A 25799-nucleotide genomic window follows, 5' to 3' on the forward strand; every position below is an offset into this window, starting at 1 on the left:
GAAGTCTAAACTAACTTTCCTGGGCATACATGTTTATAAAGTAGCAGAATACATTTTTATGCAACTCAAAAGCCAATGTTTTTTTTAGTCAAATGTTAAGTTAAAAGAACCTTGCCTTTGATAATAAGAGGAGGAATTCAGAACTAATTAGAGGCATATTTTTGGTTCATTATTCTTAATACAGGTTAATTATTCTATCAGAAGAAACAATAGTGTGAGCTCTCTGAAGATTTAGTCTTATTTTTAGTGCCACGTTATAGACCAATACGTCATCATTTATTCTGTATTTCCTGATTCATTAATTTTTTTCAATTACAGTTTACATTCACTATTATTCTGTATTAGTTTTAGATGTACAGCATAGTGGTTAAAAAAAGATGTACTCTACAGGGGGTCCCCCCAGCAATATTTCAAGTATATATTGACTGTAGTCCCTGTGCAGCAATCTACATCTCTGACTATTCTGCCCTGATTCACTCTTAACTAGCCAATACAAAGTTATGGAGGAAATTAAAAATTATGTATTTTATTTATTTTTAAAGGGAGGGGAAGGGAGGGAGAGATAGATCAGTGTGTGGTTGCCTCTTGCGTGCCCCCAACTGGGTACCTGGCCCGCAACCCAGGCATGTGCTCTGACTGGTAATCGAACCGGTGACCCTTTGGTTCAAAGGCCGGTGCCCGTCCTCTGAGCCACAGCAGCAAGAGCTATGGAGGATATTTTGAAGAAAATATTGACTTATGTTGCATTAAGTTCAGAATTTTGAATAATTGGAAGGAATAGCTAATCAGGCTGAGGTCTCCCTATTATTAAGAAAGGATTTGCTAAGCCATTTAATAATTATGCAGTCATATTTCAGTCATTTTAAGCCTGGTGATGCCAGATTTAAATATCTTAGATTAATTTTAGTTACCAAATCCTAAGAATGATTTAGAAAGACATGAAAAGATTAAACTTAAAATAATAATGATGTTAATTGATTTACATATTTACTTTGAATTGGTTTAAAGTTATATGTTAGTTTTATACTCCCAGTTTCTTTCAGTGTACTACAATATTAGGTTTCACTAAAAGTTCATTTTAATCTATGTCTTAAAAAAAATGTATTAATTGCAGCCATAATTTCAAGGACTGTCAACGGAAGTATAAGAATCCTTCAATAGTAATAACTTGGATGTCTTTGGATTTTTACACAAAAGTGCTTAAGAGCTGTAGGAGTTTGTTGGAATCTGTTCAGAAACCTGACCTGGAGGCAGTTATTGATAAAGTAATGAAAATATATGATGCCTTGATTTATATTCAAGGTGAGTACAATAAGCAGTAAATCAAAATAACCTTTAGAAATAATCAGTATAGAAATCTCTTTTGCCTAAGGTGTAAGTGTACATATGTTTGAAATAACCAAAAGTTTTCTTCATTTCAGTTTTGTTAAACTGTCATTAATTTCCAAGTTCCAAAATTTTTTGTGTAATATTTTGATTTATTCTTTTTCAGGCAATAGAAATTATTTATAGCTTTAAAATTTTTTTGAGAATCTGAAGAATGCTAAGGTCCTTAAAAATACATAGATGCATATTTTTATGAAGTTACATTTAATTTTTTTGGGTTCATAGGACTCAGAGCATCATCTCTATGTTGAGAACCCATGTTAATTGAATATTCTAATTCCACTTGATGTTTAGGACATCTGTTTTTATTGAAAAAAAACAGGTAAATATGATTAAGGGAAAGCTATAACTTATCATTTGTTGTGTGTTTCTGTAGTAAAAACTTCATTTGAAGATCATATTCTGGAAGATTTATGTGGAATGCTCTCACTTCCATGGATTTATTCCCATTCGGATGATGGCTCGTTAAAATCGACCACATTTGCCACTAATCTTCTAACATTAAGCCAAAGGATTTCAGATAGCTTCTGTAAGTGGTCACAAAATTCTTTGTGTGGTTTGTTTTGGTTTAACGTACGTCTATATGGCCTTCTACACTTCTATTTTTTTCAATAAGTAAGAGAGCAGGTACATTTATAATAACTCAGAAACAGTTAAGACATATAAAACGTTAAAAATTTTAGGATTTGCACATCCCAACTCTGTTCTGTCACATTGTTCTCCAAAAATGTCATTTCAATTTAAATTATTTTATTGATTATCAGAGGTGGATTTAACGGCAGGCTCACCGGGTGCGCGCCCTGGGCCCTGACTTCTGAAGGGCCCTGCAAAACCCCAACTTTACACTTTTTTCTAATGACACCAAGTTTGGTTTCATTACTATGCTGCATAAAATATGGTTAACATGTATTTTTATTTTCCCTGTCTCTCTTTTTTTAAGGGGCCCATTATTTTATTCTGTGCCTGGGGCCTCAACCAACCTTAATCCGCTTCTGTTGATTATGATATTATAGTTGTCCCAAGTATTCTCCCTTTGTTCCCCTCCACCCAACACCACCCACTCCTTTAAGCCATCCCCACACCATTGTTCATGTCCATAGGCCATGAGTGTAAGTTCTTTGGCTGCTCCATTTCTAATACTGTACTTTGTATCTCTAATGCTATTCTGTAAATACCTATTTGTACTTCTTTTATTTTAAAGATTTTATTTATTTTTTTAGAGAGAGGGGAAGGAGCGAAAAAGAGAGAAACATGTGAGAGAAACATAGATTGATTTCCTCTTTCATGCCCCTATCTGGGGACCCGGCCCGCAACTCAGGCATGGTCCCTGACCAGGAATTGAATCAGCGACCTTTCTGTTTGCAGGCCTGTGCTCAAACCACTGAGCCACACCAGTCAGGGCTATTTATACTTTATAATCCCCTCATCTCTTCACCCATTTCTCCACACCCCTCTCCCATCTGGCTATCATCAAAACACTTTGTATTCATGATTCTGTTTCTGTTCTTGTTTGCTTAGTTTGTTTTTTAGATTCAGTTGTTTTTGTTTTTTGTTTTTTTTTAAATCCAGGCAAATTTTAATGTTTTACTCCTTCCGACAAACATTGTAACCTTTTCAAAGACCTAAGATAAAATACTCCCACTGTTTTTCTTGATAAATGTTGTACGACTTTGTTTTCAAATGCTTATTTAACCCTTTTTTAAAGCTACCATATTAGCACCCCTTTCAAAAACTCTTTGAAATTGATTAACTTGTGAGGCCCACCTTGCCCTTGTATGCTGAGCTTTAGTGTGTCACATTTCCTGTGTTCTCATGAGGCACCTGTGCCCCAGTGGTCAGAAGGCAAATGTTGGAGAACATCAGTTACAAGAGAAAGGTGGCAATTTTGGTGCGTTAAAAACTAGGGCTTAGTGGTTCCCAACCACTAGCTAATACGCCTTTGCTTCCTGCCTTCCTGCAATGCCATTCTTATAAAGGACAGAGTCTGATTTTAAATTTTAAGTGATTGGGATTTTGTTTGTTTGTTTTTCAAAACCATACCTATTCCTGAACTTGTAGATACAAATTTTTAAGTTATATTACTACTCACTCATGTCTCAAATCCCAGAAGTCGGAGCCACTCACAATTCAATTTTCTCTTCTCTTACTTCCCACATGTAATATTTCAGCAGATCCTATCAGATATACTTTCAAAATATATCTAGAATACACCTACTTTTCATCACTTTCATCAATTCTACACTAGTATAAGCCACCATCTTCTCTTGTCTGGACTAAAATAGCTTCCTGAATGGTCTTTCTGCTTCTGTACTGCTCCATCACTGACCATTCTGCGCATAAATGTCAGAGTAATTTTTTTAAACATGTTATTTATCATCTCAAAAATCTCCTGAGCTTTCCCCTAAAAATCTGATGTGATCACATATGTTTACAATGCTCTGAACAATCAAAGTCATCATCAAGTCAGGTCACTCATTTCTTTGCTATTTCTCAAAACCACCAAACACTCTCCATACCTTTGCAGATCTGGTCCTTCTCCCGGTCACGTTGTGATGTAGTGGCCTTTTCTGTCTCTCCGTGGTTATAAGACTTCTCTCCAGCTAATGTTCGGTTGGCTATTCCAAATGATTTCTCCAAAATTAAGTTGTAAATCCAGACTGGTCCTGGGAGGAGGTTAGTGTAACTTCCACTTACTCCTCCTCCATCTTGTATATCCAGATTCAGTTGTTGATGGATATGAATTTATAGCCATTTTATTTTTCATATTGTTTATTTGATCTTTTTCTTAAATAATTCTCTCTAATGTTTCATATAATAATTGTTTGGTGATGATAAACTCCGTAAGTTTTTTTTTGTTTGGGAAGCTCTTTATCTGACCTGTGATTCTAAATGATAGCGTTGCTGGGTAGAGCAGTCTTGGCTGTAGGTTCCTGCTCGTCATGATTTTGAATATTTCTTGCCAATCCTTTCTAGCCTGCAAAGTTTCTTTTGAGAAATCAGCTGACAGCTTGTGGGAACTCACCTGTAGGGAACTAACTGCTTTTCTGTTGCTGCTTTTAAGAGTCTCTCTTTATCTTTAACTTTTGCCATTTTAATTATGATGTGTCTTGGAGTGGCCTCTTTGCATCCCTCTTGCACGGGAATCTCTGTTTCCTGGTCTTGCATGTCTATTTCCTTCAACAGATTAGGGAAGTTTTCTTTCATTATTTTTTCAAATAGATTTCCACTTTCTTGCTCTTTCTCTTCTCTTGGCACCAGTATCATGCAAATGTTGGATTGCTTGAAGTTGTCCCAGAGACTGCTTACACTATCCTTGTTTTCGTGGATTCTTTTTTCTTGTTGTTCTGATTGGTTGTTTTTGCTTTCTTATGTTCCAGATTATTGATTTGATTCTTGGCTTCATCCTTTCTACTGTTGTTTCTCTGTAAATTGTTCTTTATTTCAATTAGTGAATCCTTCTTTTCTGATTGGATCTTTTTTATGCTGTCAAGGTCCTCACTAAGTTTCTTGAGCATCCCTATAACCAGTGTTTTGAATTCTGCATCTGATAGATTACTTATCTCCATTTTGTTTAATTCTTTTTCTGGAGTTTTGATCTGTTCCTTCATTTGGGCCATGTTTCTTTGTCTCCTCATTTTGGCAGCCTCCTGTGTTTGTTTGTATGTATTAGGTAGAGCTGCGATGACTTCCTGTGTTGGTAGCATGGCCTAAAGTAGTATGTGTTCTGTAGGGTCCAGTGGCACATCATCTCCTGTCATCCAAGTTGGGTACTTGAGGTGCGCCCTTTGTGTGGGCTGAGTACACCCTCTTCTTGTAGTTGAACCTTGATTGCTGTTGGCAGGTTAATGGGAGGGATTGATTCAGGCCGGTCAGCTGCATGGACTGGCTGTGACCGCTGACTACCAACCTCTGCCCTCCATGGAGGATCAGCTGTACAGGGCAGGGTGGTGGTGCTCTGATGTGGTCTGAAGCTGTCCACTGGGTGCGCAGGCCTAGTTCATCTCCCATCTGTTCTGCCTGGGGCCACCCTGGCAGAGCTATTAAGCAATCTGAGATGATAGCTACTTGTGCTTGGAGATTCCTAGGTGAATCAAGTTGTGAATCTAGGCTGGCTGCTGCTAGTGTTGAGCCAGGGGCCACTTAGCAAAAGGTACAGGGGTTGGGTGCTTGGTGAGGCCAGGTGTTGCTTGCTAGATAGGATTTATGAAGTTGTGAAACAAGAGCCAAGACCAGCCATTCACATGGAAAAGTGAAGATTAACAGCTTGGGCAGGCCAGTAAATGGGGTGGGACTGAGTCTCAGGGGATCTCCAGGATGGGGCAAACAGTGTTTGCAAGGTTGGTGAAGTCTCAGATATGGCACCAGCCTGCTGGCTCTGTGGCTCTGTGGTGGGAGGGTTGGAAAGGGAAAGTTGCCTCTGCCTGCCTCTTGTCTGGGAGGATGCTGTCCCCTAGCACTCACCGTGATGCCAGACACTTCAGTTCCTCCATGTTTACCACTGGTGCCTTTCAAGCTGCTACCCCAGTGATGGAGCTCAAAAGGAATGAGTCTGAGTATGTCTGTGTGTGGGTTCTTTAAGGGGAACTACTTGGGCCTCTAGACATTTCTTCCACCTATTCAATCTCTGTTGGTTTTTGCAGCCAGAAGTTATGGGGACTTGTCTCCCTGCCACTTGAACCCTGGGCTGGTGTGCTTGGTATGGGGCTGGGACTCTTTGCACTTGAGATACTGCTCCCGAATTTTGATTCACCACATGGATGTGGGACCAGCTTGTTCCTTGTCTCCACCCCTCCTCTGTCTAGATGAATGTGGTTTATTTAATTCTGTAGTTGTCAGACTTTCATTCAACTTGATTTCTAATGGTTCTGAGTGATAGTGGTTCTATATTTTAGTTGTAATTTTGATGTGGTTGTGGGAGTAGGTGAGCAATCATGTTTACTATGCCGCCATCTTGACCAGAAGTCAAATATTATGTATATTTTAGATGTTAGTGACTGTTCAACAAGGAATGAATCTATGTATGTACATTTATAAATAAAATTAACACTTAGAAATCTTACTTAATAGACTTAATTTTTCAGCACCACAGGCTCAATCACGGTGTGTGTTTCTTCTAACTCTGTTTCCAAGAAGAATATTCCTTGAATGGAGAACGGCAGTTTACAGCTGGGCCCTGCAGAGCTCCCATGAAGTAATAAGGACTAGTTGTGTTAATGGATTTTTTATCTTGCTGCAGAAGCAGAATTCTTGTAACAGAGTTCCCAAGATTCTTATGTATGTATTAATATTTTAATTTGAATATATGTAACTTGACTAGAAAAATCATACATGTAAATTAATGTCAATTGCTGATGTTAATAGAACAATTGTTACTTTTAGTTTTAGAATTTAAATATTTTTTCTGCTGGGCTTTATCTTACTAATACTTTTGCCCCAATTAAGCAAGACTATTAGACCACAAAATTAAGCAAGAAGTTTTAGTACCTTTCTTTTTCCCTCAGAGATAAAGTCAAAGATGATTCTGATATTGTTAAGAAAGAATTTGCCTCTATACTTGGTCAACTTGTTTGTACACTTCATGGCATGTTCTATTTGACAAGTTCTTTAATAGAACATTTTTCTGAACATGGACATATTGATCTCTTCTGTAAGAGCCTAAAAGTGACTTCTCAACACGAATGTTCGTCTTCTCGGCTAAGAGCTTCTGTTTTCAAGCCATTCCTTTTCCTACTGAAAAAAGAAGTACCTAGTCTAGTGAAACTTGGTGAGTGATATGTTATTTAATATTTTAAAATCTACTTAACCTCTGTTTTTAAAATTCTTGGTAGAATTAACCTGAAGCTTAAAAAATTAGACTTACTTGATAAGTTCAATGCTTATGTAATGGTTGTTTATAAATGGGATGCCTGTATCACAGAATTAACAAGGGGAGTAATATTTGGATTTTTAAAATGCCCTTGTGATTTAATAGTATCATGGGGCATACCTGATGTTTGGTTCAATGTAATGAGGTTCTATATCATTATTATATTTTAAAGATTTTATTTATTTACTTTTAGAGAGAGGAGAAGGAAGGGAGAAAGGTTAGTGAGCACAACCCCTAGCCAGGGACCTGGCCTTACAACCCAGGCATGTACTCTGACTGGGAATCAAACCAGCAGCCTTTTGGTTCATAGGCCAGTGCTCAATCCACTGAGCCACACTGGCCAAGGGAGGTTGAATATTCTTTATTCTCTTTGGTAATACTGGGGACCTTCTTAATGTGTTCCCTTGGACCTTCAGAACTTCAAATACTTAGATATTGCTCAACTGAGGACTATAGATTGTATCTTCTTGACCATTTTTTCAATGGTAATGGTGTATGGGTTTGTTGGAAGCATAAGATTTTCACAAATACTTGCAAGATCCATTTGTTTGGGTTCTAATCTGCACCTTGTTTTCAAGTTTTCAAAACAGTATGTGATAGGTAGTTTCTAGGACTTCCTAAATCTTTTAATGAAGATTAACGGTAAGGCTAAGCTTCCCTGAATTCACAGTTCTTCAGATTAACGAAATGTACTTTTTAAGTCTATCTTGGTAACATACAAGCCATTTTACACTTAAAAAATTCTAGAACTTATTTTAGATTTATTTATAACTTTTTAAAAATTATATTTTATTGATTATGCTATTACCAATTATTCCCCCTTTGCTTCCCTTCATCCAACACCGCCCACTCCTTCAGGCAACATTTATTAAGTATAAAGTGTATTTAAAATTATAAGTTCACTTTAATCCTCTACTATTTTGTGTGCTCTATAAATTTAAATACTAAATATTGACATTATAAGGTAGCTTAGAATTCTGTGTAGCATATTATTTATTTACTACATTCTACAATAAAATTCGGATATTTAATGTGCTAAATTAGGTATTAATATGCTCTTGCCCTTTAGCTTTCATAGATAATCTATATCATCTTTGTAAGCATCTTGATTTTAGAGAAGATGAAACAGATGTAAAAATAGTTCTTGGAACTTTATTAAATTTAATGGAAGATCCAGACAAGGATGTTAGAGTGGCTTTTAGTGGAAACATCAAGCATATATTGGAATCGTTGGACTCTGAAGATGGATTTATAAAAGAGGTTGGTAATTTTTATTTTTAAGCATTTGTGTTTTCATAAACCTGGCCTTAGAAATTTAACGAATTTTATTGTTCTAGCTTTTTGTCTTAAGAATGAAGGAAGCATATACACATGCTCAAATCTCAAGAAATAATGAGTTGAAGGATACCTTGATTCTTACAACAGGGGATATTGGAAGGTATGTTTGGCAGCATTTATATACTTCCTTATTTATTTTGGCCATTCTCCTTTATTTATTTATTTGCCTGGTATTTGAAATGGTGATATGAGGGATGTGGTATTAGAGAAAGAAATGTGATATCAGCATGCATTTATTTGTGGATTTCCATTTATTTTTGAGACATTGATAACTTTTTTTTAATTTAATTTTAGGGCAGCAAAAGGAGATTTGGTACCTTTTGCACTCCTGCACTTATTGCATTGTTTACTATCCAAGTCAGCATCTGTCTCTGGAGCAGCATACACAGAAATTAGAGCTCTGGTTGCAGCTAAAAGTGTTAAACTACAAAACTTTTTCAGCCAGTATAAGAAACCCATCTGTCAGGTGAGAGTATTGGCCTTGACTATAGGAAACAGCAGTGCTTTGTAAGAGTTAAAAAAGAAGAACATATATATATATATATTTTTTTTTTCCATCCCAACCCCTCGAACATATATATTTTTTATTTTTCTTGCCTTAAAAGATACATTTTTTAAAATGATGTATTCAGTTTATTTAAGAGAATCTAAATCTTGCCAGTATTATATTTTAGCATTTTGGACTGAAGATGTAGGTTATAAATGGGAGAGGGGGGAAAACATCTTATTATAATATTGGGTTAGCCAAAAAGTTTTAGTTTTTTCCTAAGATGGCTCTAGTACTGCTTAGTTGTCTTTAACTTCATTTGCAACAATTTTGTTAGTTGTATTGTGAAAGCTGTCATATCAGCCTTTAAAAAAACTTACCAAAATTGGTGAATTTTTGGCAGTCATCTTAATATTGAAGATGGAAGAAGATCTGCAACATTTTCAGTGTATTATGCTTTATAATTTAAAGAAAGGTAAAATGCGACTGAAACACAGAAAAGATTTTTGCAGTGTATGGAAACGGTGCTGTGGCTGATTGAAAGTGTCAAAAGTTGTTTGCAAAGCTTGTTGGAACTGTTGATGTGTTGACCAAGTAATTCTTTGCTGTGGGACTGTCTTATGCATTGGAAGATGTTTTGCTGCACCCCTGGCCTCTACCCACTAGAAGCCAGTAGTGGGAAATAGCTGACATACTCAAAATATATGAAAAATGTGTTTTATTTTATGGAAAAAACTAAATGGACTTTTTGGCCCACTCAATATATTGGATTACCATGCTCTGTTTTTAATCTATTAAGAGGTGCCTGTCTTTTTTAGCCCTTCTTTTAGTGATGATAAACTTTTATGCTTTGATATTATGGATAAGGTACTTTATTTTTAAAAAGGTTGTTGTTCTCTTCATGGGTGAAAAGTTAGGATATGTTAAAATACTGGCTTTGCCCTGTGTTGGTGTAATCCTAAGCAGGATACTCAAGTTTCTTAACAAAGCCTGGTTACCAACCTGTAAAAGGGAGATTATATATAATCTATTCCATTAAGGTTGTTATAACAATTAGGTGAATGTTAATTCAGGTAATATGTTTAGAACACTATCTGATGCTGTCCTTTATATTACCTTAAAAAGTATTAATTAAAATTTTTTCCTTGTGTGAAAACTAACAAATAATTTTGCTCTAGTTTTTGGTGGAATCCCTCCACTCCAGTCAGGTGACAGCACTTCCCAGTACTCAGTGCCAGAATGCTGAGATGCGCAAACAGGATGTGGCTCACCAGAGAGAGATGGCTTTAAATACCTTGTCTGAAATTGCCAATGTTTTTGACTTTCCTGATCTTAATCGTTTCCTTACTGTAAGTTGCATAGTATAGTTGACTTAATAAGGTTTTCAATTCGATATTTTGTGTTTATTTTAGATTTTTTAAAAGAAAATCTGGCAAGTACATTGAGCATATAGATCCTAGATTTTCAAATTTTGACTTTGATGTGATGTTACTTGTGGTATAAAATTTAAGTTCATGCTGATTTGAGTCATATCTCTATATGGTTAGCTATCTTGAAAGTTTAATACTAGTTGATTAATGCTAATAAATTCAGTTGACTGAGCCCTTATATCTTTAATGTTGTGATTGGTTCTATTGGTAATGCAAGGTGTAATATGATAATTTCTACCCTTAAGAAGTTGGAGTAAAATAGTTTAATAAAACTAGTGATACAGATGATCTTCAGTGAATTCAGATGATAATTTGAAATATGGAGTGGTTTGGGAAGCCTTTGAAAACTACTTAAGGGCTAAGATTTGAAAGATCGGATGGAATAGATTTTCTTCTTACTTTTTACCAAAGGCAAAGTTTATTATTACTCTTAACTAATAAGTTATAATAGTGATTTATACAAGATTTTTCTACAGTAGTATTATATTTTAACAAACAAATTGTTTGTATATTGGTTAAGTCCTGGAAAGAAATAATAAATCAAGCATGGAACTTATCCTTAGAACATGAGTATATTTTAACACATACTCATAAAAAATATCTTCTTTTACCTATACATTAGCTTATTTATTGTCTGTCTCTCCCACCCTACAATGTAAACTCTATGTCATCAGGGACTGTGCCTGTTTTTTCACTACTTCATCTTTAATGCCTGAATCATAGTAGATGCTTGATAAATATATGGTGAATGAATAAATTCAGATATGGTAAATCTGAATTCAGATATGCTATATGTGGACTACAGATTTGTGTGGCATTTTAAAATATTTTTGCACATAGCTTATGTGAGTATTTTATCCCCTCAACAAATGTACTTTTTGGTAATTATAGTGTGTTTTTTTTCAGAGGACGTTACAAGTTCTGCTACCTGACCTTGCTGCCAAAGCAAGTCCTGCAGCTTCTGCTCTCATTCGAACTTTAGGAAAACAATTAAATGTCAATCGTAGAGAGATTTTAATAAATAACTTCAAATATATTTTTTCTCATTTGGTCTGTTCCTGTTCCAAGGATGAATTAGAACGTGCCCTTCATTATCTAAAGGTACTTGAATATTTATATATATTTTACTCTTTTTAAAATTAGCATTAAAAGAAAGCTGCAGTAACATTCTTGTAAAAAGGAGAGTAGGTAACTTACAGCCTATCCTAGTGTAACATGGGTTCAAATGGTGGTAAATAAACTTTGTCCTGGGCCTAGAGGAGCTTATTAAACAGAATTATTATTTCGTTATTTTCTTTGATCATTTCACCAAAATGGCATATGATAATCATTGACTCGTGGATCAGATTTTCAGCTGATTTCATTTTAGAATTTTTTAATTGATTGGAACTATATATTGACTATATCTATAGGAAGAGGCAGTTTCCTTCAAATGTAGTATAATGTCAACAGTTAGTTTACTAAGTGCTGATTACAGTTTGGCTCAGTTTCTTGCTAGTTTTAAAATTTCAAATTATAGCTTGTGCGTCTTTTTGGTGTCATTAGCAGTGGTAATTTTGAAGAATATGAGATTATATGGGAACAGGAGAACCTGTATGATATACATATGTGATTTTACTAGTTCCTCTATTGTTAATTTATTTCATTTGTTTCATGATATGCCAGCAATATATCTATTTTCACATGAGAGTTATTAAATAGTGAGTATATTTTATTTCGAGAAAGATAATCTGTATCATAGAGATGGAATAATAATAAATATCTATAGAGTGCTTACTACATATCAGAAACTTTGCTAAACAATTTATGTATCATTTCACTCATTGCCTAATGAGGGGAAGATACTATTACTTTTCCATTTTATAGATGAGGAAACTAAGGCAGAGAGAGGTCAGATGAAGTAAATTGTTTAAGTCACAGCACAACCAGTAAGTGACAAAGCTGGAATTTAAATTAACCCAGTCTGACTGGAAAGGCTGTGCTCTGAGCCACTGTGGTCTATCTTCTCATGTGTGTATAAATAATGAGTTGATGGCATCTTAAGACCTTATGGAAAGCTAGGACTTCCTTTTAAAATTTTATTTCCAAATAAAATCTGGTCATTTCTCTTCATTACCTATGGCCCATGGGAGACCTACCAGGAGTGAACAAGATTAGAATAATTTTAATTGCCTTTTAAAAATATCATTAGTAAATTGTATCACACGGTCTAGAGCTCCTGATTTACTAATAGTGTACTAAAAAATCAGTATACTTATTTTAAGGATGTTAGTATGGAGAAAAAAACTTAAATTTAAAAATGTGTCTTTGGATTAGAATGAAACAGATATTGAACTGGGGAGCTTGTTGAGACAAGATTTCCAAGGATTGCATAATGAATTATTGCTTCGTATTGGAGAACACTATCAACAAGTTTTCAATGGTTTGTCAATACTTGCCTCATTTGCATCTAGTGATGATCCATATCAGGGCCCAAAAGATATCATATCACCTGAACTAATGGTAAGGAATATGTTCTATGGGTGTTTCCCCTTCTTTTTGTAGCTCAATTATGAAATTACAAGTGTTTTGTGCATTTTCAAATGCTAGAGATTGGTTAAATTTTAAATTGGGATTTTTATTTATTTATTTATTAAGATTTTATTTACTTATTTTTAGAGAGAAGGGAAGGGAGGGAGAAAGAGAGGGAGAGAAACATCGATGTGAGAGAGAGACATTGATGGGCTCCATCTCCTGTGCAATCTGACTGGGGACCAAACCTGCAACCTAGGCATGTCCCCTGACTGGGAATGGAACCAGCAGGCTTTTGCTTTGCAGAATGATGCCCAACCAACTGATCTGTACCAGTTAGGGCTGAGATTTTTATTTTGAAAAGGGTGATGATTGAAATTGTATGGTCATAGCAAGAAATTAACAACATATATTAGCATTGATAAATACACATTTTCAAATGATTTTAGGTTTTATTTTTCACTGAGTAAAAATGTTTATTTTTCTTTACTACTTAGGAACTGTAGGTTGGAATACATTTGTAGCTCTCCCCAACTACTCCTTTCTTGGCATAACAAATTAACCTTATCAGTTCTAACTATTGAAAATATTTAAGTTCATTGTTGGATTTAAGGGAGATTAGAGAATATGTTATCCCTTTTCATCTTTCCCTATCTTAAATTTGTATCTGAAATCATTTTACTATTCTACTTTATCTGAAAAAACAAATCTTTAGGCTTGTTATTTCTTTTCCTTTTGGTGGCCCTCATTCTTTCAAGAGACTCAAGATTATCAGCTATATACCTTGAGAAGTTTCTGTCTCTGCTTTCTCCTTTTCCATTCATTCTTTTTATTTTTTAATTTAGAAATTTATTCTGTTTAATCCACAAGCTTTATATAGCTTTAGTTTCCATTCATTCTTTAGCTCATCTAGTCTGACTCTGTTCTTACTATTCTACTGAAATTCATCTTGTCAAGGTCAAAAACAGTGTTTCTGCTGTCAAAACCAGTAGTTACTTCTCATTTTTAATTTTATTTGACCTTTCAGTTGCATTCAGTGCAACAGATGATCCTTTCCTATATAGCATCTGTGATACCACATTTTCTTGGTTTCCTTTTTTGCTTCATTCTCCACTCATTTTTAGTCTTTATTGGCTCTTTCCTTTTACTTTACATTACCCTCTAAATGTTAGATTGATTTAAGACTATGTAATCGGCTCTTTTTCTCTATCAATATTCTCCCCCTAGATGAAAGAGAATCTGGTCTCATCTGATCCTTTGCTTTAATATGATTTATATTTTGAGATTTCATAGTTGAAGTTCCAGTCCAGATCTCTCTGGAGCTTTGTACTTGTGGGTTTATACAGGTTAGGTTCTGGTAGGAAACAGATGGTACACACAAAAATGTTTAACTGAAAATAATTTAATAATGAGAGCTATTTTCGTTGTCGTGGACAAGGTTAAGAGAACGAGCAGGAATGTTAAGGAACTCAGGGACTAGAAAACTTCTGTTCCTGTTAGTCCTGGGTAAGGAGAAGAAGTGGTGTCACTAGAACCAGGTTGAGAACTAGAACCATAGTGTGGGGGAGGTCTCTCATTGTGGGGGAAATGTAGCCATTGCCAGAACCACCTCAAAACCCGGAAGGACCGGGAAATTTATACATGCTCTTTCCTCCTTCTCTCTGTTCCTCCATTGGTTCTTCCTGTTGGCTAAATTCAGTGGGAAGTTAGGGGAAAGGGATATTGAGTGATGAAGTCTGGTAAGCCTCCCAGACACAGAGCAGTGCAGAAAGGGGCAGAGAATGGATCTGGTGAGAGACAGTGGCAGACAGAGACTATCCAACTTTCTGTTTGTCATCTCTACTTGCCTGTCTTACAAGCATCTCAAACAAGTCTAAACATAATATGTCCATTAAAAATCTTTATTTTCCCTCCCTAACCTGTTTATCTCCTAGTCTTACGTCTCAGGAGATGGTACCAATATCAACCTACTTGCTCAGATCAAAACCTGGGAGTCATTCATGAGCCCTCCATAAGTCCTATCACATACCTCGCCAAAATATATTTTTCCATCTCTGCTGTCACTACCCTCATACAAGTGACCATCATCTTTCACCAGTACAACTGTAAAAACCTTCTAACTGTTCTCTTCCTTCACTCTTCCTTCTCTATATCTGTATTCAATTATTTATATAGCATTTAAAATGCTCTTTTTACAACTTAAACTCATATCATTCCCTTGCTGAAATATTTCTATGGTTTTAATTGATCTTTAAATAAAATCTGTAAGATTATGTGATTTGTGTATCTTTCCACGCTCATTATTGTACAGCTCTTTTCTTCCTTTCTCCCTATCTTTTAGTATTGTTTTATTTGTTTATTAAACATGTCAAGCTTTCTCCTGCTTCAGGGTCTTTGTACCAAATAATCTAATGGAATAATAATACTTGGAATTATCTTCTGGAACTTTCTCATTCTTTAGATCTCTCAGTTTTGTGATCCCCTGTCTAAATTCCCTCATCCCAGTTCTTCTCTATCATGTAGTTATGTTGATTTCTATATAGCACTTATTGCAACCTTATTTACATATTTACTTATTTAATGTCCTCCACTCATATTAGTAGGGAGAAAGTGACATTGCTTATCTTGTACACCTGAACCTGGCATTGTATCCTAGGCATAGATAATAAATATTTGGTGAGTGGTAGATGAATGAACTACTTGTCTAATGCAAGAGCTGTAAAATTAGAATGTTGACATAGACTATGTGAGGGTCATTTATGTCTGCTTGTTATTTTAAGATGCATGAGCTGGAACGATAAAATTATGGATTATGGATTATTAAGCCTAAAAATAAGTCAGTCCAAATCAGAAATTTGCAAATTAAATGTAATTTAAGCTTGAAAGACAGATGATTCTCTATATGTGGCAAGAGAAAAGTTTATACCAGCATGTAATCTGAAGGGACATGTTGCATGCCTAACTTCCTTTCTACTGTGTTCTAGTACACGTCCTCCCACCCTACCCCTCCCCTTGGCTGTGTATGTAACTTGGAGGTCCCCAAATCAGGTGCCTCACAATCAAGCAATGAACTTTCTTTCAGAGTTGGAAAATACTTTAATTGCTGCTCTTCCCTAGATCTTTTTCTTTTCACCTTTTCCTGCCTGTATATAAAGATTTTGAAAGAAAGGAATATTCTTCTTTGTAGATTACTCACATTCCCAGTTTGTAATAATATTAACAACTTAAATATATTTAACTCTTTACTGTATTCTCAGTGCTTGATGCATGTTATCTTATTTAACTTCTACAACAACTCTGTGTAATAAGTGCTTTAATTGTTCCCATTTTAAAGACTCAGAGGAGTTAAGTAACTCATCCAAAATCACACATTAGGAAGTATCAAAATTGGGATTCAAACCAAGGTATGACTGACTTAAAGCCCAAACCTTCTGCCTCTAGGACACTCTTTCAAGAAAGAATTAATCCAGAGTGCTATGGTCAGTGATCCCTAGTCTATATCTATTGATGTCCATAGCCTTCTATTCCTTTATCACTATTACCTCAGGGGATATTGACCCTTATGTCTGACCATTGTTTTGGCAAGGTACTCCCCCCCCCCCCGCCCCCAACTTTTAGCTTGGAATGCTCTAGAATGACAGTCAGTTGTCTTTTCCTGTTCTTCTTCTTAAGATAAATATTCTCTCCACTCTGGATCCTGATGTAAGTCAGATCCCGAGGATCCCACTCCAGCTCGGTGCAGAATTCAAAGATCATGATTTCCTCATACAGTACTGTTTAATCATATTTTGTCGTGGTGGTTATAAATCAGTTTCCCAAATTTTTGAAAATATTAGATGTGAAAATATATGCATTTGGAGGAACTTAATTCACCAAGCGTCTATTTGTTATTCTAATAGGTAAAATAGAAATGATGTTAGTTAAATAATGACATTTTTAGTTTATGAAATTTGATCTGTATAAAATTTATATATTATCTGTTTTATGTCTTTTTTTTTTTTCTTCCTTAGGCTGATTATTTACAACCGAAGTTGTTGGGCATTTTGGCCTTTTTTAACATGCAGTTACTGAGCTCCAGTGTTGGCATTGAAGACAAGAAAATGGTAGGTAGTTATAGTTGAGTCTCAAAGTGCTGGAATAAAATTTATATAGAATATGCAGGAGACAGGATTTCTGCTACTACCTACAAACATTCAAAGACAAGAAATAATCAAACATATGATACTCTGTATTGCTGAACAACTTGTATAAGCTTTTGGGGAGTCTAAAAAGAGGAACTATATCATTTACAGTTCTTTTTATTAAATAGGGACAGAAAACCCAACCCAAAATGGCTTAAAGGAATTTGTTGGCTATGTAACTAAAACTAGAGGAATAATATAGCTTCAGGTATTGCTTGATTTTGGACACAGTGGTCTTAGAATCAACTTCTTATCTGAAATTTTCCTGGATTGGCTCTATGCCTAAGTGCCAGGTGATGGCCCCAATAGTTTCAATCTCACATTGTCACAACATCTAGCTCAATAAGAAAAAAGAGACCAGTAGTCACTGATAACCAAAAAAAAGTTGCATAGTTGAGTTTATTGGTCCACATTGATCTGATGTGGTTCATGACCCATGTGCTTTTGAATACCAGAAATGCTAGGTTATCTATAGTAAGTAAAGTAACTTCAGTTATTCATCAGTTTATGTTTAAATGTATTTGGCACAGTAAAGTTTCATTATGATTGATACAACAATTGGTCACCACTGGAAATTTTTGTCCATAGATTGAGATAGAAGTTTAAATATTGATTGTTTTCTACCTCTGCAGTTAGTAAAATTAAAGTAAAAATCCATGAATAGAATTTTATTTCAGTCTGAATTCGTTACCCTTCTCTTAAGGAGCCTTGAGGAGGCAAGAAAGCCATGATATAATAATAAACTCTATAAACTTGAGCAACCAGTACTTATTCTTTAGTGTCAACTGGTTAATTTAATTTTCCTAACAACTTCTAGTTCATCTACATGGAATCTTTCTTGTTATTCCAAGTGAGAGAATCTCAAATCTAAGAAGAAGAGTTTGTTTTAAACCATAAAGAGCTTACATGTTTTGGCATATAGTTATAGTTGTCTAGAGAGTTCCTTTACCTCTTCATTAGAATCTGGAGCTGTTGATACAAGCCTGATTCTGTATTTCACATACAATAGAATGTATATCATTTTCTGGTTATGTCATCAGTTACTTATTTGTTTTATTAATTAAGAGCATCTTGAATTTAGTACCATTAGGATGAAAATGCACGTACTGCATAGCAGTTTGGGATGGATATGAAGAAAAGTACACAATAGGTTTTTTTTTGTTGTTGTTGTTTTTTTAAATCCTCACCCTAGGATATGTTTATTGATTTTAGAGAGAGACGAAGGAAGTGGGGGGTGGGGGGGAGAGGAAGCAGGGAGAGAAAGGGAGAAAGGAAGGAGGAAAGGAAGGAAGGAAGGAAAGGAAGGAAGGGAAGGAAGAAAGCAAAGTAAGGGAAGAAAGAAAGGAAGAAAGAAAGAAGATAGAAAGAAACACCAATGTGAGAGAGAAACATTGATCAGTTAGTTACCTCTTGTACATGCCTCAGAACGTGCAACCTAGGTGTGTGCCCTGACTGCAGATCCAACCTGCAACCTTTTGGCGCACAGGACAGCACTCCAACTAACTCAGCCACCTGGCCAGGGCAGGTATTATATTCTTAATAAATTTGAAAATCAGTGCCAGAGAACCACCAGGACTAAAATAACAAATTACTTTCAAGGGGAAAAAAAAAAAATACAGAACTCGTATTTTTCAAACTCTTTAATTCCTACATAAGAAGTTAGACAAAATGAATTGGCCAACATTTATTAGACTCCCTATTACCAGAGAATAGATAACTACTCTGAGATTAGGGTGGGATGTACTTTTCTTTATGACCCTTCTCCTGTCATCTTGTTTATAGGCTTTATTTTAAAGCCCTACTTACTTTTCAGGCCTTGAACAGTTTGATGTCCTTGATGAAATTGATGGGACCCAAACATGTCAGTTCTGTCAGGGTGAAGATGATGACAACACTGAGAACTGGCCTTCGATTCAAGGATGATTTTCCTGAATTGTGTTGCAGGTAACTGCCTTGAGTTCATTAGATTTTTTTGCACCTCACAGGAGCACTAACTTGAATCCTTATCTCTTGGAGGGAAATTGGGTTTCCAATTAAATAATTAAGATAGAAAAGCTATTTGTATTGAAAAGGGAATGTGTTTACTTCCTTAAAACCATTTTACTATGAAATCTTTTAACATACTAAGAAATAGAATAATGTTGTGAATCTCTACACACCCGTTTCTTAACCTCAGCAGTTATCAACATTGTTAATCTTATGTAGTCTTCTACCTCCATTTTTTTTACTGTTAGTCAAAATGTTTAAAAAAAAAACCCAGTATTACATCATTGTACTTGTACATACCTCAGACGTAACCATTATGAATTATTATATTAATTCATAGGAATTCCTTAATATCTTCTAAACTCAGTCTATATTCATTCAGATTTCCCCAGTTGTCTCAAAGATGGTTTTCCCAAAGATCTTGGTTTGTTTGAATTAGAATCCAAATGAGGTGCACATGTCAAACATTTGGTTGTTTGGCACCTTAAGTATCTCTTATAAACAGACTGACCCCTTAAGTCCTCTCTACACTACTTTTAGGCCATTGAGATTTGTAGGGTTTGGCTAATCTAATTTAAATATTACTGCTAACAATAAGAGTACTGAATGCAGTTTAAACTTCTTGGAGGTTCTGTATGTCTTTAGACTGTAACTTATTGTAGATGTATAGTCACAATAAATGACATGTTTTAAAGTCATGTGAAATAACTTTTCTATGTGCAGGTACTGCTAACTTGATGTTGTTAGGTTTATTCATTTCACTTTGTTTAAAAGTTTTAGAGATTGCTTTTACCCTTTATTTTATTTAATTTCAAAATCATATAACACATTTACATTGTCCCAAATTCAAATTTGTTTTAAGCTACATTCAGAGAATCTAGTTTCCATAACCCCCTCTTTCTAAAAAATAGAAGTAAATGCAAACGTACTCACACATAACATTTTTTTTTCATATTAACCCTGCCCCAAAAGGTAGCATGTTTTTAACTTGCTTTTTTGTCTTAATATTTATTATTTGATTATACAGTGCAGCTCTTTATTCCATTTTTACAAATATCTTGTAATTTTATTACTTGTGTCATTATTTGTTTAGCTAATAACTCACTGATAGAGCTTTACAAATAATAAAAATAGTGTGATTTTTAACTTTTATTTTTTATTTTTTTCCCATAGAGCTTGGGACTGCTTTGTTCGTTGCCTGGATCATGCTTACCTAGGCTCCCTTCTTAGTCATGTGATAGTAGCTTTGTTACCTCTCATACCTATTCAGCCGAAGGAAACTGCAGCTATATTTCACTACCTCATAATTGAAAACAGGTATTGTAACTGAAATTGATAATAAAGATAACAAGCAAGTTTTTATTACTGTATTTTTATGTATCAAGGTACTAGGATTACTGTTGATAATGTGGAACTGTTCATATTCTTTTATTTTTACATTGAATTTTTCTTATTTTTTAATATATTTTCTTGATTATGCTATTACAGTTGTCCCAATCTTTCCCCCTTTACCCACCTCCACCCAGTATCCCCATTCTCTTCAGCAGTACTCCCTCCCTGAGTTCATGTCCATGGGTCATGCATATAAGTACTTTAGCTTTTCCATTTCCTACACTGTTCTTAACATCCCCATCTATTCTGTACCTCCCAAGTTGTACTTCTTAATTCCTTTATCTTTTCCCCCATCTTCCCCCTCCCCTCGATAACCCTCTAAATGATCTCCATGTTTATGATTCTGTTTCTGTTCTGCTTGTTTGTTTAGTTTGTTTTTTAAATTCAGTTGTTGATAGTTGTGAATTCATTGTAATTTTAATATATATACTTTTGATTCTTTTTCTTAAATAAGTCCCTTTAATATTTCACATAATAATAGCTTAAATTTAGAATTCATCAGTAAACAAAAGTAATCGACATACTTTAAGACAATACGTATTGAACTGATGCTATTTCAGTTGTGACATGGCTACCATTTTAATAATTTTAAATTTATTAATTAGTGGGTCAGCAACTCAGTTATTTTTCATCAGTTTAGAAAAAGGTGGGGCTAAATTTACCTTTCTTCTCACAGTTAAAAGGCCGATAGTTGAGTACCATGATATTCACCTGCTCTCTAGCTTACCTTAATTGAAACTCTTACTACTTTATTAGATTATCTTTCTTTTTTTAAATTTAATTTTATTGTTTTTCTGTTGCAGTTGTCCCATTTTTTTCCCCCATTTCTCCTCCACCCCTTCTCCCACAGTCAGTTCCCACCCTGTTGTCCATGTCCATGGGCTATTTATACTAGTTCCTTTACTAGACCCTTCCCCTATTTACTCCTTCTCTCCTCTCCCCTCTGATAACTTTTTCTGTTCCTTGTTCAATTAGTTCATTTGTTTGTGTTGTTCTTTAGTCTCCTGTATTAAGTGATATCATACGGTATTTTTCTTTCATTGCCTGGTTTATTTCGCTAAGCATAATTCTCTCTAGTTCCATCCATGTTGTCGCAGATGGCAGGAGTTCCTTCTTTCTTTCTGCTGCATAGTACTCCATTGTGTAAATGTACCACGGTTTTTTAATCCACTCATTTACAGGTGGGCACTAAGGCTGTTTCCAGCACTTGGCTATTGTAAACAACACTGCTATGAACGTAAGGGTGCATAAGTCCTTTTGAATTGGTGTTTCAGGATTCTTCGGGTATAGTTCTAGCAGTGGATTCGCTGGTTCAAAAGGCAGTTCCATTTTTGTTATTCTGAGGTAATTTCCATACTGTTTTCCATAGTGGCTGCACCAGTCTGCATTCCCACCAACAGTGCACTAGGGTTCCTGTTTCTCCACATTCTCGCCAGCACTTGTTGTTAGTTGATTTGTTGATGATGGCCATTCTGGTGTAAAGTGATATCTCATTGTGGTTTTCTGATGGCTAGTGATGTTGAGCATTCTTTCATATGTCTATGGATCCTCTGTGTATCCTCCTTGGAGAAGTGTTTGTTCAGGTCTTTTGCTCATTTTTAAATTGGTCTGTCTGTCTTCTTGGTGTTGAGATGTGTAAGTTCTTTATATATTTTGGAGATCAGTCCTTCGTCTGAGGTATCATTGGCAAATATGTTTTCCCATGTAGTTGGTTTCCTTTTCATCTTGCTGATGTTTTCTTTAGCTGAGCAGAAACTCTTTAGTTTGATATAGTCCTATTTGTTTATTCTTTCCTTTATTTCCCTTGCCTTAGGAGATGTATCGGTGAAAATATTGCTAAGTGGGATATATGAAATGTTCCGGCCTATGTTTTCCTCTAGGACTTTTGTGGTATCACGTTTTACATTTAAATCTTTGATCCATCTTGAGTTTACTCTGGTGTGTGGTGTAAGTTGGTGGTCTAGTTTCATTTTTTTGCACGTCCCTATCCAGTTCTCCCAGCACTGTTTGTTGAAGAGGCTCGTCTCACTCCATTTTATGTTCCTTCCCCCTTTGTCAAATATTAGTTGACCATTTAGACCTGGGTTTATTTCTGGGCTCTCTATTTTGTTCCATTGATCTATATGTCTGTTCCTATGCCAGTACCAGAGTGTTTCGATCACAGTGGCTTTGTAGTATAGTTTGATATCAGGTATTGTGATTCCTCCTACTGTGTTCTTCTGTCCAAAGACTGCTGTGGCTATTTGGGGTCTTTTTTAGTTCCATATAAATTTTTGAAGTATTTGTTCTAGGTCTGTGAAATATGTCACTGGGATTTTAATAGGAATTGCGTTAAATCTGTAAATTTCTTTGGGTAGTATGGACATTTTAATGATGCTGACTCTTCCCATCCATGAACATGGTATATGCTTCCATTTATTTGAATCTTTCTTAATTTCTTTCTTCAGTGTTATGTAGTTTTCCGAGTCCAGGTCTTTTATCTCCTTGGTTAAGTTTATTCCTAGGTACTTTATTTTTTTTTTGTTGCTATAGTAAATTGGATTTTTTTTTTAGGTTCTATCTCTGATATTTCATTGTTTGTGTACAGAAATGCCTTAGATTTCTGAATATTGACTTTGTACCCTGCTATTTTGCCAGATTCACTTATTATGTCGAGTAGTTTATTAGTGGAGTCTATAGGGTTTTCTATGTATACTATCATGTCATCTGCAGATAATGACAGTTTTACTTTCTCTTTCCCAATTTGGATGCCTTTTATTTCTTTACTTGTCTGATTGCTGTGGCTAGAACCTCCTATACTTGGTTGAATAGGAGTGGAGAGAGTGGACATCCTTGTCTTGTTCCTGATCTCAGGGTATATGCTTTCAGTTTTTGTCCATTGAGTATGATGTTGGCTTCAGGTTTCTTGTATATAGCCTTAATTATGTTGAGGTATGCTCCCTCTATTCCCATTTTGCTGAGCGTTTTTATCATAAGTGGTTGTACTTTATCAAATGTTTTTCACCATCTATGGATATGATCATGTGGCTTTTGTCTTTCATTTTCTTTATGTGGTATATTACATTTATTGATTTGTGAATATTAAACCATTCCTGCACCCCTGGGATGAATCCTACTTTATCATGGTGTGTAATCTTTTTAATATGTTGCTGGATCCTGTTTGCCAGTATGTTGTTGGGGATTTTAGCATCTATGTGCGTCAGCAATATTGGTTTTCTTTCTTTGTTGTGTCTTGACCTGGTTTTGGAATTAGGGTAATTCTGGCTTCATAGAAAGAGTTTGGGAGTCTTCCCTCTTCCTGGATTTTTTGGAATAGTTTGAGAAGGGTAGGAGTTAGTTCTTCCCTAAATGTTTTGTAAAATTCACTTGTGAAACCATCTGGTCCAGGTCTTTTGTGTGCCGGGAGTTTTTTTATTACTGTTTCAATTTTAGTCTTTGTTATCTGTCTGTACAGGCTTTCTACTTTTTGTCGATTTAGTTTTGGAAGATTATATGTTTCTAGAAACTTGTCCATTTCATCTAGGTTGTCTTGTTTCTTGCTGTAGAGTTGTTTGTAGTAATTTCTTACAATCCTTTGTATTTCTCTGATATCGGTCATGATTTCTCCTCTTTCGTTTCTGATTTAGTTTATTTGGGTTTTCTCTCTTTTTTTCTTGATGAGCCTGGCTAAAGGCTTGTTGAATTTGTTTATCTTTCGAAGAACCAGCTCCTACTTTAGTTGATCTTTTGAATTGTTTCTTTAGTCTCTATGTCATTTAATTCTGCTCTGATCTTGATGATTTCCTTCCTTCTACTCACCCTGGACTTTGTTTGTTCTTGTTCTAGTTCTTGTAGCTTTAGGGTTAAATTTTTTATTTGAGATTCTTCTGTGCTTTTCAGATATGCCTGTATTGCTATGAACTTCCCTCTCAGGACTGCTTTTGCTGTGTCCCATAGGTTTTGGGCTGTTGTGTATTCATTATCATTAGTTTCCAGAAATTTTTTGATTTCTTCCTTGATGTCACTGTTAACCCATTCGTTATTTAATATCATGTTAGTCATTCTCCATGAGTTTGGATATCTTGGATTTTTTTCCTTGAGGTTGATTTCTAGTTCAAGGCTTTGTGGTCTGAAAAGATGCTTGATATAATTTCAGTTTCAATTTTCTTGAATTTGATGAGGCTTGTTTTGTGTCCTATTATGTAGTCTATCTCTGAAAATGTCCCATGTGCATTTGAAAAGAATGTATATTTTGCTTCTTTGTGGTGAAAAGTTCTATATATATTAGCTAAGTCCATTTGGTTTAGTGTTTTGTTCAGTGCCTCAAAATCCTTGGTGTTTCTTTGCTTTGAAGATCTGTCTGTTGTTGATAATGGGGTGTTAAAAGTCCCCTAATGTGAGTGTGTTGCTGTTGATATCCTTCTTATAGTCTTCTAGTATTTTCCTTATATATTTGGGTGCTCGTATGTTGGGTGCATATATGTTTACCAGGATTATATCTTCTGAATGGAGTGTTCCCTTAAGTATTATGAAATGTCCTTCTTTGTCTCTTTTTATGGCCTTTGCTGTGAAATCCGTTTTGTCTGATATAAGTGTTGCTGCCCCAGCTTCTTTTTCATGTCCATTTGCTTGGAATACTTTTTTATATCCCTTCACTTTCAGTCTGTGTAAGTCTTTTTTTTTGAGGTGTGCCTCTTGTAGACAGCATATATGTGGGTCATGTTTTTGTATCCATTCCGCTACCCTATGTCTTTTGATTGGAGGATTTAGTTCATTTACATTTAAGGTTATTATTGACAGGTTTTTACTCATTTCCCTTTGTACCTGTGTTCCTCTCCCTCTCTTTTTCTTCTTTTTCTTCAAGCAATCCCTTTAGCATCTCTTGCAATGCTGGTTTGGTGGAGATGTATTCTTTTAGTCTTCCTTTGTCTGAGAAACTCCTTATTTCACCTCCCGTTTTGAATGAGAGCCTTGCTGGGCGGAGTAGTTTTGGTTGTTAACCTTTGTTTTTCATTGCTTGAAATATTTTTTGCCATTCCCTTCTGGCTTGTCGTGTTTCTGTTGAGAAATCAGTTGATAGCCTTATCGGAGCTCCCTTGTGTGTTATTTGCTGTTTTTCTCTTGCTGCTTTTAGGATTCTCTCTTTGTCTTTAGATGTTGCCTTGGAGTGGGCCTTTTTGGGTTCATCTTCATTGGGACCCTCTGTGCTTCCTGGACTTGCATGACTTTTTCCTCTCATCAAG

The 25799-nt window shown here is 35.3% G+C and overlaps 1 protein-coding gene across 1 annotated transcript in view; it reads left to right on the top strand.

The window, feature by feature from the left end:
* Nucleotides 1-25799, top strand: part of ATR (ATR checkpoint kinase) — a 181805-nt gene that overhangs the window by 36811 nt on the left and 119195 nt on the right. The window contains exons 7-19 of the mRNA XM_090278685.1: nt 1115-1302; nt 1763-1915; nt 6468-6660; nt 6888-7150; nt 8322-8512; nt 8590-8690; nt 8885-9056; nt 10256-10426; nt 11414-11608; nt 12824-13009; nt 17029-17121; nt 19013-19143; nt 20359-20502. Of these exons, the coding sequence (XP_090134811.1) occupies nt 1115-1302; nt 1763-1915; nt 6468-6660; nt 6888-7150; nt 8322-8512; nt 8590-8690; nt 8885-9056; nt 10256-10426; nt 11414-11608; nt 12824-13009; nt 17029-17121; nt 19013-19143; nt 20359-20502 (2181 nt within the window). The remainder of the gene's footprint in view (nt 1-1114; nt 1303-1762; nt 1916-6467; nt 6661-6887; nt 7151-8321; nt 8513-8589; nt 8691-8884; nt 9057-10255; nt 10427-11413; nt 11609-12823; nt 13010-17028; nt 17122-19012; nt 19144-20358; nt 20503-25799) is intronic.

Source organism: Furipterus horrens, unplaced genomic scaffold (assembly GCF_987537825.1).
Source record: "Furipterus horrens unplaced genomic scaffold, mFurHor1.1.pri manual_scaffold_1, whole genome shotgun sequence".
Classification (NCBI taxonomy): domain Eukaryota; kingdom Metazoa; phylum Chordata; class Mammalia; order Chiroptera; family Furipteridae; genus Furipterus; species Furipterus horrens.